We start from the raw sequence: 14,431 nt of genomic DNA, 5'->3' as shown, positions 1-14,431 counted from the left end.
GACCTCAAAGTCTATACAAAGTTTTGCCGATGATGGTATACTCCAATTTTCCTAATCATTTGTTAAACAACCTTGTAGTGTGGTGTTAAAGCATATTAAACTTCAAGATTCTCCATAACTAATGATGTCTTAAATACAAATCTTTATATTCTTCAATGGGTTGTGGATAACCTAGCTACTAATACCATCAAAACACAGTCCTATCTTCTTTTTTTTGAAAAGAATATCACAATTCATTTATACCAGACAAGAAATCAGATCTCTCTTTTTTCTTGGACCTGCACTTTTCCTAGCAAAACAAATTACATCCATTGTTTCATCAGAATTCTAAAATTCTTGGCATCCTTCTGTGCATAAGGCTGGGAGCAGATTAATAGCTGACACTACCTTAACATGATTAGAGTGCTGCATTAAAAAAAAAAAAAAAAAAAAAAAAAAAAAAACCTTCCTAAGATTGTTGATAATACTCAGAAGAGGGAAGTTCAGCTGATCAATGAATCATTTTTCACAGACTTACTCAAACTACTATCTTGAAAACTGTTTTGCTTTCTGTTTATTCTACAGGTAGTTCTATGGACACAGTTCTATTGAACTAGCAATCATTACTCCTTCACCTTCTACTAAATCAGTAATAGCACAGTCTACTTGCAAACTCTCTAAACCTGTTTCTTCTCCTTCATTCTATCCACCTCTGCTCGGAACAGCCTTCCTCATGAAGTATTCCACGACTACAATCTCCATTGTATTCAAGAAGAATATCAATTGGTAGCTTCTCTCCTAATTCTTGCTCACACAACTACCGTGATATGCTGTACATAGCAACCTCTTGTGTGGAACAGATAGAGGAAAGACAAGTATATTGGGGATTGTTTATTGGACTACACTCCTCTGGATGTTAATAAGAATGTCAGGAAAGTTTTGATACACCATCTCAAATGCGAGACCAGTATTCTTCAGCTGGGAAAATTTGGGATTCGTGAAGGGTTAGCAGAAGTAAGCCTTGAGCAGCAAAGAATACAAAGTTTTCTGTTGCTATTTAGAAATGTGTTTGTACTACAAAGATATTTGATCTTTACTGGAGATCTGGCACTATCAAAGATAAGAGGTGGAGGTGAAGTGAATTTTTTTTTTGCAAGAAAGCAGATGGGACTGTGTTGTATTACTGAACTTGCCAAGGATTTCCTCTTTAAGGCATTAATTATAGAAGACGTTGAAACCTGAAATGCTTGTGCACTGTAAGGTTTATCAAATGAAGTGCTATCATTGGCAAAACTATGGACAGGATTTCAGATTAGTGAGAAGAGGTCCTTTTATAGGAAGAAGATTGCAGGAGAAAGTATAGAGAATTCTGGAGATCTCTGCTGTCCACCATGTTGCATGCCCAGTTAGAAAGTAAACCATCTATCCATCCATCAGTGGTTCTAACAGGCACTTTAGTGTCCACAACTTTTTGGACTTCACAACCGTAATTCAAGGATAAGGTGGTTAGCTCTATGCCTCCCAGAGTGTCCTGTGTCTATAGATGTGTGGGTGTTCAAGGGGCCAGTTTGCCTGTTCCGGGGAATGAAAAACTCGAGTTTCCTGGTGAAAAAATCCCCTACTTCCATATGAGACTGGCTAACTCACCTTTCATCGAAAGGGACCAGGTAAAGGACCAGTTCCTCACATCATGGATGGGAATCGAAACCAGGTCTTTCCAACCAAAAGGTCAGAAAGATCTGGTCAAAGGGCTCCGACTGACTACGGAGGCTTGAAAAGTAGACCCCTTTCTAATTAGGGTTAATGTTTTGCTAAGTAGCTCTCTATGCTAAATCCAATCAATTGCCTTGGAAATATTAAGAAATGTTAAAAGTGACTACACAAGTTTCTCCAAACCTTTATGTGGTTTATGCTCAGAAGGGGACAATGTGGACTATGACATCTGATGTAGATAAAGAATAGTGGAATACATATCAGTAAATGCTGATTAATTTATGGTTCCTCCAGGTGTTGATGAAGTTAGCTGGTTACCTACTTTATTAATGATGTGAGAACAGTCATAAGGATAATGGGACTACAGTCTGATGGAAGACTTTTATCTTTATGTAGAAATGGATTGAATATAGACTTACTTCCATACAGGGAGTAAATCTATATTCAATGCTGAATGAGATGAAAGCGCCTAGAAAAAATACAGGTTGGATATTCGTTCTGAAACACAAATTTATTATTGCTGTGGGAATACTATCAGGATAAGAAGGCTTGTTGATATTCAAACTATTCAAGATGTAGTGGATGAGACAGTACAAATTCAGATTATTACATTAGATAACAGTAATAATGAAAGGCAATAGAGTGTTGAACAGATTAATCATCCAAGTTCATTAAGTTCTCCGTTATTAAATAATTAAAACTTCATGTACTCAATAATTTTGATTGGCATACCCTTTTTCAAACACACATACAATAAATATTTTGTAGAGGTTTCCAAATCTTTGTTCCCAAAACAGCTTAGCATTTTTAAACGAGGAAAAACATCATCATCTTTCAACAGGTATGTCTTGTTTTTCTCTGAAAAGGAAAAAATAAATAAAAGAATGAAGCAATGGGGATAAAAAAAATTAATAAGAGAAAATTTAGTTCACTGAATTCAGCTTGAGGTTGTTCTGGTGTTTGTGTGAGGGAGTGCTATTTGCTATTAGACAAAGCACCCTAATAAATACACTGACCAATCCATCTGTGTGATTCATGTGAAAGAAAACAATAAAATCCATTAATTTTACAGGATACTTCATAATTAGGTTGTTTTTGAAATAACTTAACCTAGGCCTCTTAATTATCTTTATGTTGTAACATTTTTTAATGGTACACAACATAAAGATGTTCCATGTCTAGGCTCCAACATAAAGATGTGTACAAATTCACATGGAGGAAAGACATAAGAAAAGTGTAAAGTCTCTTTACTATGTTATTAATTGTTGATAGTGATCACCATTTAGTTTTGAACGGAATAAAAATCAGTTCAGCATTAAAAAGAAAATATGTACAAAAGTTTTAAAAAGAACCAAAATCGAACAGCTTTCAGATAGATAAAATATATAAATATTATCAAAGAAAGAAGAAAAGAGTTTGAAAATGTTCACTGAGTCTTCAGTGAACCAATCACTGAAGACCCAGTGCAAATGATGAATAAAACATTGATTCATTCATCCAAAGAGGCATATGGTGAAGCTGTTATCTGCAGAATAGAAAAAATCAGAACATCATGATGGACTTAGGAAGTTAGACGCAGTTATGGAATGAAGAAAGCATACTGAAAATTCATAGCAGGTAAGTCAGCATGTGCTCTGAGAGAATACAGAGAAAACATAAGAAAGTGAAGCACTGTATAAAAGTAGATAAACAAGAGTTAGTGGGAATTTCAGTTAGAATATAAAAGATAAATATCAGGAAGGTAGCAAAAAATGTTCTGGGTATCAAATAGCTTAGAAATGGAGGAAAGAGTACAGTAAAAGGAATTAGAAATCATAAAGGTGAGATAAAACCAGAAAATAAAGACATCACATCTTAGATGTTGGGAGCAAATTACTTTGCAAAACTGTGAAATGAAACAAGCAATGACCAACCAGTGATAAAAAATACTCAAGAGGAATGCATATCAATACTTTATGATAGTAAAAGCATTGAGAAACCTGAAATGTGGAAAGACAGATATATGGAGTAGTGCTATGACTAATGCTATGTTTGGCCTCCAGAGCAGGGGTTCTGGCTTCAATTCCCCCCCCCCTCTCTTTTCTATGCAGTATGATACCTTTCAAGGGCATGGCTAACTTACTTAGAGACCCTTCTCCATTTCGAGGGTACAGCAGTAAATGGTGATAATGCAGACCAGCCAGTATATGGACCCGAACTGGTCAATAACAAGTTAGGAAGCTTCCTGGTCAATTGGAAACATAATCTTGCTGCCACATACTCTGCCAGATTGTGCATGGTGAGAAAGTCTGAGTAGTGGTATGTGGGAGGCATTGTCAGGGTCATGGATCAGCAAGAAGACTGGTTGCTCTCTGTATGGGTGTCACGTTCACGAGTCTATCCCACCCTCCACTGCCAATGCATATCCATCATTGTAAATAATAATTAATAATAAAAAATAATAAGAACATAATAAATCTCCCTCAACAGCCAGTTCATCCAAACAATTCAAATCAAACACAATATTCCAAACTTACCAGAATCCCTACCAAAAAAATAATTTCCACATCTGCTTTCACAACACATCCCCTGGCATAAATTCCAACATAATGACATTCATCACCGCTAACAGACATCCAAACCAGACCTCCTTCTCTTAACAGAAACCCAAATTACAGCTACATCAACCACAGTTCACCTTCAATGCCCAAATTATATGCTTCATGATTAATTTCACCACAAAGATGGCACCTGTGTCATTGTATGTTATAACACTGCCTGCCAGAGAATGGCAAATTTAGAATCCCCTGCTTTTGACCTACTCTGGCTTGAAGGTTTCCTTGCCCCACTTAGTAACTTTCACCTGCTGCATTTACCGGTCTCCAAACTGTGAAAACCACAATGACCACTTCACCTTCCTCTCCATGAAACCTGACCATTTACAATTCAGCTATCCAAACAGCAAAGCCATCATCCTAGGTGACCTGATGCCTACAACTCCAACTGCCCCACCCCCACTTCTTCAACACTACTGATTAGGCCAAACATGATGTGAAAGTTTATGCTATAAGCAATGATCTAATGCAAATCATGCAACTATCTACCTGAATTACAGATAATGCTCTCCACTCTCCCAATACCCTTGATCTTTTTTTAACTAACTCTGCTTCCAGACATACTTTAGACCACAATCTAGTGCAAGTTTCCAATCTCAGAGAACATCCATCCTCTGATCACAACCACATGAACTCTGGCACTACAATGGTGCAAAGTGGGATGATCTCTAGAAATACTACTCTTCTTTCCCATGCCTTGATCATTGCTTCCCCTCTCGCACCCAAGACACCTGCACTGAGAGAATCACAGAAATCATCCTCATTGGCATGAAGGCATTCATTCCTCATTCCATTCACTTTTCAAGTCCTGGTTAAACAAGATGTATGAAAGCAGTCGAAGAAAAAACTCTGGCTTACTGCAGGTGGCTTGCATCAAGAACCTAAGCTTCACACTCAGCCTATGCAGAAGCACACAATAGATGTGTAAAATCTTACACGATAAGTTAATTTAGTTAACTTATCGAGCTGGTTTTATAAGGGTGTCAAATTAAAATATAAAGAAAATATGATGTATTGTTTTTTCTTAAGTATAAATTAACTATCTTGTAGAATATATTCGATATTATCTATGTAACTATAACGTGTAAAAACCAGAAGAAAGGGATTATGCCTTATTAGTATAGTGAGTCAGCAAAAAAAGGTTTGCAACAACTTGCGAACATTTAGGCACTAAAACAAAGACTTTCAAAAGAGAACACGAGTGACATCATCGCGCTGGACGGTGATCACAGACACTTTGGAGTCGAAACAAAGAATAAGGAGGACTTTTAAGGGGCTGAGAGGGAGAGAGAGAGAGAGAGGAGATGGTTGGGAGTTCTGGGCTGGAAGTTTTGTAGCTTGTACCTCTTGACCCTGAGGGGACACTCATGGTTTATTGTTGGAGTTTTGTCGACGGTCCTTCTCCCTGAAGTTCTCTGGGCAGTTCCTAAGGACGTCCACCGATGTATCTTGCAGTATAGCAGGCTGCGCTCCCCCATGATCTCAAGCAAAACTGACCAAGATCCGATGGATAAACATCAAAGGTAAAATCATAATCTCTCCAGTTATCTACTAATGTAAACAGCAGTCAGCTGCCAGCCGAGGAAAAAAAAGAAAAAGGAAGGATGAATATCATGTATTGATATTCATCAAAACATGATACATGTATTCAAGTATCAATACATGATACTTGAATACATGTATCAATGTATTGATACATGTATTCGAGGTGAGATAGGACAACTGCAATGATTATATAGAGTAATGAAACGTCCAAGTTAAAGTAATAAGTATTCAGATCAAGGCAAAGATACGTTATATTCTGATGGAAACTCTGTTCATAGTAAAGGACTGCACATAAATGAAAAACTGTAAGTAACCACATCATATCGATGTCCTTGGAGTGTAGATATGTGTAACTGTATGTATTTGTTAAGCAAGAGTTTGTCCTAAATTTGTATAGTACTAAGTAGTATGTTAGAGTTGCATGAAGACAGAAATGTATATATTTTAATTGCGTAATGTATTTTCTAAAGTTAGCTATGTTGGAAGAAACAGTTATTCTCCATTGCTTGCCTAGTATGTAATTAAAATTTTTCTAGTTAGAATAAATGCTTTGTTGTACAACATTCTGATTCTGATCATTGCCAATGCACTGTCTAGAAAAATTTATGAAAATTTGTGTGCTAATTTGATATTGCCACGGTTTGCTGTGTGGATAAGAGAAATTTGACTAGTTATTGCCTTTGATCCACTTTCCTCACTCTCAAGAAATTCAGTCTGATGGCAGTTGTAAATCAAATAAATGTGTCAGACTGAAGAGTGTGAGAGAGATCGAATAAACCGCAATCGTATAGCCAGCAATAACTACTTATCGCTGGCTATATGATTATGCTACAAGGAACAAAGGGCTAGAGCAGGAAGATAGGGGAGGGGACAAATTAAGATAGAGGAAGTAACATCGCAGTGTAGATAAGCTTCATGAGGCAGCACAGTCAATTCAGTATGGAGGACTAAATATAAGGTAAGGAAGACTGTTTTTTAGTGCAGTCTGAGAAGAGAAATAACAACAACAATTTAAAACAAAAAATTTTACAGATGTAAATCAACTATCAGCAAATCCAAACCAACTTCATAAAAGCCACTAGAAGAAAACTTGTCTCTTCTCCAAAGGGTCGCCATGCCTTCTGGTTCATCGCAAAACCCATCGGAGGCAACTTCTGCTCGCCTGTGCTCTCACCTCTCCCCCATCCAGATGGCACCACTGTTACAGCACCCAAAGAAAAAACTGACCTCCTAGCATCACTCTTTTCCTCTAACTCCTGCATAGACGATGAAGGCAAATCATCTCCTTCCATACCAGCAATTGAGCACCATATGCCTCCTGTGGCCTTTTTCCAGAAAGACATATGAAGAATATTAAACAACCTGAACACTACAAAGTCATCTAATCTTGATGACATCTCTTGTATTGTACTTAAACGTTGTGCTCCAGAGCTAACACCTGTCCTTTATGGTCTCTTCAATCTTCTACACTCAGCAGGTACCTATCTCATCTCATGGAAACAACCCATTCCAAAAGCAAAAGGCAGACATAAGTTTACCGTCCAGCTACTGACTAACTGCCATCACCTCAATCCTCCCCAAAATAATGCAGAAAGTTATTAATGGTCAACTTCTTCACTACCTAGAAGTTCACCAGTTAATCAATGACCATCAGCATGGATTCTGCAAATCCAGATTCACAGCCAATATCTTAGGCTAAATCATTCACCACTGGATAAGTGCCATGGAAAGGTTGTTGTCCTTGACATTTCCAAGGCTTCTGATCATATTTGGCATCAAGGCCTATTTTGCAAACATCCTTCTTTCGGCTTGCTGCCATCCTCTCTAACTGAATAGCCAGCTTTCCCTCTGGTTATTCATTGCATGTCATGGCAGATAGCACCCTCTCTTCAAGTTTTGCCACCATTGCAGGAGTACCTCAGGGCTCCATTCTTTCACCCACCCTGTTTCTCTTATACATAAATGATCTACTCTCAATCACTACAAATCCTATCCATGGCATTGCCAATGATAGTACTCTCCACTTATCTTACTCCTGTGACAAACCATGTAGTTGCCAGACATCCTTTATATCAAGATCAACTGCAATCAATGCCCTAAACACTGATCTCCATACCATCCTTCAGTGGTGCAAGGATAACCTAGTCACTTTCAATGCCACCAAAATCTCTCTCCTTGGACTGACATTTACCTCCAACCTCTGTTGGCACAAACACATCACATCAATAGCTTCCTCCACTTCTAAAAAAACTACATTCTGAGGGAAGTTTTTTTCACTTGGCTAAGCTACCAATTATATATTTGGTTTAATCCTTTATCCAAGTATAAGAACAAAGTTTGTGCCTGAAGTATTTTCAGAACTGGAGCAACTCGTGGTAAAGGTGGGATAAGTTCTGATCACTTGCCTTAGTATCCCATAATGCAAAGCATATCTCCTTGCAGAGATGAACTGCTATGCATTAAGGGAAGGGTCACTACCCAGACCGGTTTCGACTTTAATTGAGGTCTCGTCATCTTATCTCACCTTTACCACAAGTTTCCCCAGTCCTGAAAATACTTCAGGCGCAAACTTTGCTTGCTTCCATTTGCATAAAAAATTAAACCAAATATATAATTGGCAGCATAGCCAAGTGAAAAAACTTCCATCAACTATCTCTAATCCAGAGAGTTTGAGTAATAATGATATGACTTCTGCATTACTTCCACCTTAGTATCATCACCTCTGGGTCTGGCTCCCACTGATGTGCTTTTGTGCAGAAGTGGTCCCTTTCCTTGAGGTATGAGAGGCTCTGCTTGGAGTAGGTTTTTGCCTGTCTCTGAGTGGTCTCTTCAATCTTCTACACTCAGTAGGTACCTATCCCATCTCATGGAACCAACCTATTCAAAAAAAAAAAAAAAAAAAGGCAGACATAAGCTTACCGTCCAGCTAAGATTATGGCTCTATCTGGTGGTGGGGTGAGGCTGCCACTGGGTAGAGCCATTGTTGAGAAGTTATTCTTGGTGAAGGGGTGAGCCTGTCACTGAGTGGAACAACACTGAGTTGGACGGTCCTTCAGTCACTCATAGGGAGTGACTGAAGCACCTCAATAAAGGTCGAAACCGGTCTGGGTAATGACCCTTCCCTTAATGCACAGCAGTATACATCTCTGCAAGGAGATGTGCTTTATATTATGGGATACTAAGACAAGTGGTCAGAACTTATCCCACCTTTACCACGAGTTGCCCCAGTCCTGAAAATACTTCAGATGCAATCCAGATCCTTACACTTGGATAAGGGATTAAACCAAATATATAATTGGTAACTAAGCATTCTTTTTGACTCAAGAAGCTATTTTATATCCACCCAGCTACTAACCCTATATAAATCCCAAATCTGTCCATCTTTAGTTCACAAATTTGGGGTGGTATGGTACACCTAAAACCTCCTTAAAAATTCTTGCTACTGTCCAGAGGAGAGCAATTCAGCTCATAGATGACATTCTATCACAGGCTCACTTCAACCTATCTCACAGATGTAATGTTTCATCTCTGTATCTCTTCTACAGGTACTTCTATGGTCACTGCTCCAGTGAATTGGCAAACATCATTCCTCGACTTGCTGTCATGCCTGTTAAAACAAGAGCAGCTGCTATACAACATCCCTTTATAGTACAACTGTATACTCATCAAACTTGCTTCGCTTCCTCATTTATTCAAACTACATCTGGAACAGCCTTCCTCATGATGTGTTTCCCAATTTAAACCTGCAGTTCTTTAAGAAGAAAGTCAATAGGTTTCTCAAACCTCATCTACACCTCATACACGTCATTGATATGCTATAGGTTCTTGTACTCTGATGTGTGGGAGATATATATATATATATATCTATATATATCCCACATGATGTTCAACCAGAAATGATCAAATATGGAGGTATAAAAGTTTTACAAGGAACTGCTGCATAATTCAGAATGGCCTGGTCAGAAGGTTGAATTCCAGATGACTGAAGTAGTGCTTTTGAAATACCCATCTATAAAAAAGAAAATAAAACTGAATGTCAGAATAACAAAGGAATTTGAGTGTTCCAGGTAAAAATTTATGCAAGCATATTTAATTGAAGGTGAAGTGAAGAGGCTAAGAAAACTTGTGAAGGGGGAGCCTATGAGAAGAAAATGCTGGGTTCAGACCAATTCAGACAAATAGTTGAGAAATCATGGAAATATAAGGATCTGTATTTAAGTTTCATACATCTGAAAGGGCAAGAGAAATGTTGTTCAGAATGCTGGAACTGTATGGAGGAAACACGACATTATATACTAAGTAAAATATAACCTATATTTGAGTTTAAGTCAGCAGTTAATTGGAAGGGTATAGGAAGATGATGTAATGTAAAATAGAGCATGAGACAAAGATGCCTATAATTTCCACTGTTATTCATTATCTATATAGATTATGTTATGAAGGAATGTGCATTAGGCCTGATATTAAAATTGGAGGGAAAAAAATAAAATAAACTCTTAAAGAAATCCAGTACAAGTCTGCAGGATTCCTTAACTAAACTGAACAACAAATAGATTTGATATAAGAATCAGCAATCAAAAGATAAAGACTATGAACAACAGGCAGGAACACTAAAACATTAGCAGCATCATGAATGGTGAGCCAAAAAAAGTAAAATATTTCAGCTATTTAGGCAGAAAAGCTGTTTTAGTATGGTTCAAATGAGTTTGTATGGAATATGAGAGATATCAGTAAAAATGCCAAACTAGCTTTATACAAGATAATATTCAAAGCAGTTTTAATTTATGGATTTGAGAGCTGGCATACAACTGATCAAGACCTGAGATATTAGAGTTCTGAGAGAAATTAGGGGAATGCACAAACAGCATCAATGGTAGAATTATATTAAAAATGAAGATATTGGGAAGGAACCTGACATTGTCGGCATTCAGGAATATGTGGTATGGCCACTTAAACAGAATGAAAAATGAAAGGTTATCAAAACAGATATCTGATGCCAGGATGGAATGAAAAAGACCTAGAGGAAGTCTAAGATCTAAGTGGATTGATGCAGTTAAAAGTACTTTAGAAGACCAGAATATAAGATCTGCTAATATTGGAGTACTGACAAGTAACACACTAATTTGGACAAATTGTCACAGGAAGCTAGTAATAATGTAAACTCTTAATGTGATACTATCATAGTGTCCTGTATATCCCTTGAAGGTACATATAAAAAATTTCATGATAATAATGAAGATGAGCATTAAAAAAAAGCAGGAAAACAAATAAAAAACAAAATTACTTAAGTATTTCCAAGCTGAATTGTTGATATGTTATTTAGTGAATTCTACAATAGTAATAGAACAGTGATAATCTTTAACTGCCAACTTTGTAGGTAAGGATTTTGGGAATATTAGTTCATGACCTGGTCACCATACTGATCAAGATACAGAAGCAGTTAAACAACTGACTATTTTCTAATTCCTAGTAGATGCTGTCATTACATGCACAGCAAAAAACTAATTAAATAGTTAAGAATTATGACCAAGGCAACTAAGACCATGAGACCAGTATATTATATCTTACTTGCTATCATTATATATTAGTACACTGTGCAAATGTCAAGAAAGCGTGTGATGGTGAAGAAACAAGTGTGACTGTGTGCAAGTGTGCAAGAAGAAAGTGTGCAAGAAGGAAGGTGAAAACAACATGCAAGATGGCAAGTTAGACTGATGGCAAAAAAGAATGTGCAAATGACAGTAAAATAGTGAGAGTAAATGACAGCATAAAAATTATACAAGATTTAAAACCTGAGTTGGTGAAGATAAAGTGGATGCAGAATGAAATGAAGAGAACTATAGATATGTATGGAAGAGTGAAGTAGACTGAAATTAATGATGTCCTAATGAAAGACTTGTGAGTGGTGTTGTATGAGGATTTGATTACTAGAGGTGAGAACAAGAAGATGCACAAGGCTTGTTTTCCAGGAGGTATAATGAATAGGGTGATTGAGACATTGGACAGTATGAACAAGCTAGCAAAAATCTTAGTAGTGGTAGTAGGAATAAATGACTTGATTATATTCCTGATCTACAATGAGCCGACTGACACAGAGAAAAATTGTATTTGTTCACAGTCCACCGTAGGAAGAAGGCCTGACAGATATGACTGCCATGTTACTCTTAATAGCATATGTTTAGAAGCCAAGTGTTTTGACAAAGTTGCAGCTGGTGACTTTTCATATGCTAAAAATATTAAAGATAATCAACTTGAGTTAATTAATATGCTTTTAAATAATGAAAAGTTTTGGTGACTAAACACAGTTGTTTTGCTATCAGCTGAGTCATGTCATTATGCCCCTCAGCCATTGGCTAGAGGTTCTTAACACCAGCTATAGTTTTCAGCTGCTGGGCCTTGTTCCTGCAGTAGACTTTGTGTTTGTTGGTTAGTTTCTTTTCTTTCGTGTAAAACAAAATTTAACTTGTATGTATTATAACAATTTAAAAAAAAAGGTTGAATAATTTATAAGCATATAAAAGGATTTATCACCTGTAAATCGTTGACATGCCATCTCTGATACGCGTGCCATAGGTTCACCATCTAGGTTATAGTACATAAGTAAGTTAAGGAAACATGATCTCCTATTAACAAACCTATGCTGATAACCACAGAGAATACTGCTGTTATCAAGCCATTTCTGTATCCTATCTCTCCAGTACCTTCACTACAACTCCAGATATACAGATCGAACAAACATTTTTATGGAATTTTTTGAAGTATCAGTTTAATGTTATTTAAACAGTTTTTTAAAGTATCAGTTTAGTGGGAAAGTTGAGACTGAGCAGATATATGTGGTAAGTGGTGATAAAGGTGATTCAGCAAAGGCAGATGTGGTGGAGAAATCATAACCAATAAGTGGCTTGGGTAGGACTGGTTATAAACCTAAAAGTGAATTGCTATGTTTATTCAAATGTCAGAAATATCAGAAATAAGGGAGATGAAATGGTTTTTTTCCCTAATTGAGTTCATTTTCTCCAAACTCATTGGAATAAGTGAAACATGGTTGAATGAAGATGATAACCTAATGGGAATAGAAATGGAAGAATACAGTGTTTTTCACAAGGATAGACAGGACAAGAAGGAAGGTGAGAGGGGGGGTGCACTGCTGATAATAACAGGAGAATTATGTCCGCATAAGGTACACATGAAAAAGGGAGACAGTGGCATTGGTTATGAAACTGTGTGGTGTGAGGTGGAGGTTGACAGGAAAACATATTTAGTTGGATATTGCTATAGGCCAGGGAATGTGAATGGTGGTGATAAAGAAATATATAAACAGCTTGGGTAGTGAACAAAGGAAGGGTGATTATTATGGGCGATTTTAATTAATGTGGTATAGATTGGAATGAAGAGATAGCATTTTGGAATAAGTAAAATGAATTTCTTGAGAGACAATTATCTCAGGCAGCATATAAAGAAGGGCATGCGAGGATCGATGGTTTTAAATCTGATAATTTCATCAATGGATGTAATTGTGCTTGGGGTTTCGCACTTCTCTCCAGTTGGTGAGAGTGATCATTAAGTGATCATCCGGGTTATGGCTAACCATATTCAGACTTCTGTGAGGAAAGGATATATGTGGAAGTACAAGGCTGGTGATTATGCCAAGCTTAGGACACAGCTTGTAGCTACAGCATGGAATGAGAAGTTGAGCAGTAAGGAAATAAATGCTGCTTGGGAACTGAAAAAGAAACATATAACATGCGGAGAGCAAGGATTATGAATGATATGCTGGCTGAAATGTGTGAGGAGATAGGAGTACAGTTTATTTGTGTGGAATGAAGTGAGCTGTATGGGAGCGATGGACTGCATTTGAGTGGTTATGGTGTGAGTCGCTTGGAGAGACTGCTGCTGGAAAGTAGAGAAGTGAATAGAGCGAATGAATCAGATCGAAAGGGGAGTGGTGTGGAAGAGCAGGAGAGTAAGACAGAAGAGATTGAAGAGGTGGATATGAATGGGGGAAGTGAGTGGTATGAGTATAGAAAATGAGAGAATGGGTGTGCAGGAGGAGCAAGGAAACGGCGAGGCTCAGGGTGGACAAGGGTACACAGCGTGAGAATGGTGGATTCTCCAAGAGGAAGTGAGAGCATGTGTAGGCAGGAAAGGAATAGGATGACCAGGGATCAAGAGGAAACAGTTGGAATTGAAAAGGGTTCTAAAATGAAGAAGCAGAAAGGGAAATGGCCCCAGTCGAGCATGGAGAGATCACATCGAGTGAGTGGTATCAGTGGAACTAGCTGTAGATCCAGAAATGAGCTGTTGTGTTTGTATACAAATGCTAGAATTGCAAGAACAAGGCAGATGAAATGGTTGCACTAATTGCATCTGTTCACCCAAAGATTGTCGGAATAAGTGAGACATGGTTGGAAGAGGATGACATCCTGACAGGAATAGAGATGGAAGGGTATGATCTGTTTCGTGAGGATAGAAAGGGTAAAAAGGGAGGGGGAGTGCTATTGATGATAGAGAAAGAGTTATGTGAATACAAAGTAGAGATGCAAGATGGAAATAGTGCCAGTGGTTTTCAGGCAATATGGTGTGAGATAGAGGTGAATGGA

The 14,431-nt window shown here is 37.6% G+C and overlaps 1 protein-coding gene across 1 annotated transcript in view; it reads right to left on the bottom strand.

Moving 5' to 3' along the window:
- LOC150092642 (uncharacterized) overlaps positions 1 to 14,431 on the bottom strand; it is a 344,763-nt gene that overhangs the window by 110,911 nt on the left and 219,421 nt on the right. Inside the window, exon 10 of the mRNA XM_090414597.1 lies at positions 2,425 to 2,550. Within this exon, the coding sequence (XP_090270723.1) occupies positions 2,425 to 2,550 (126 nt within the window). The remainder of the gene's footprint in view (positions 1 to 2,424; positions 2,551 to 14,431) is intronic.

The sequence above is a fragment of the Typopeltis vanoorti genome, chromosome 25 (assembly GCF_054136105.1).
Source record: "Typopeltis vanoorti isolate ZY-2024b chromosome 25, IOZ_Tvanoo_1.0, whole genome shotgun sequence".
Lineage (NCBI taxonomy): Eukaryota > Metazoa > Arthropoda > Arachnida > Uropygi > Thelyphonidae > Typopeltis > Typopeltis vanoorti.
The sequence above is the reverse complement of the archived record's forward strand: the minus strand, read 5'-3'. Positions and strand labels throughout refer to the sequence as shown.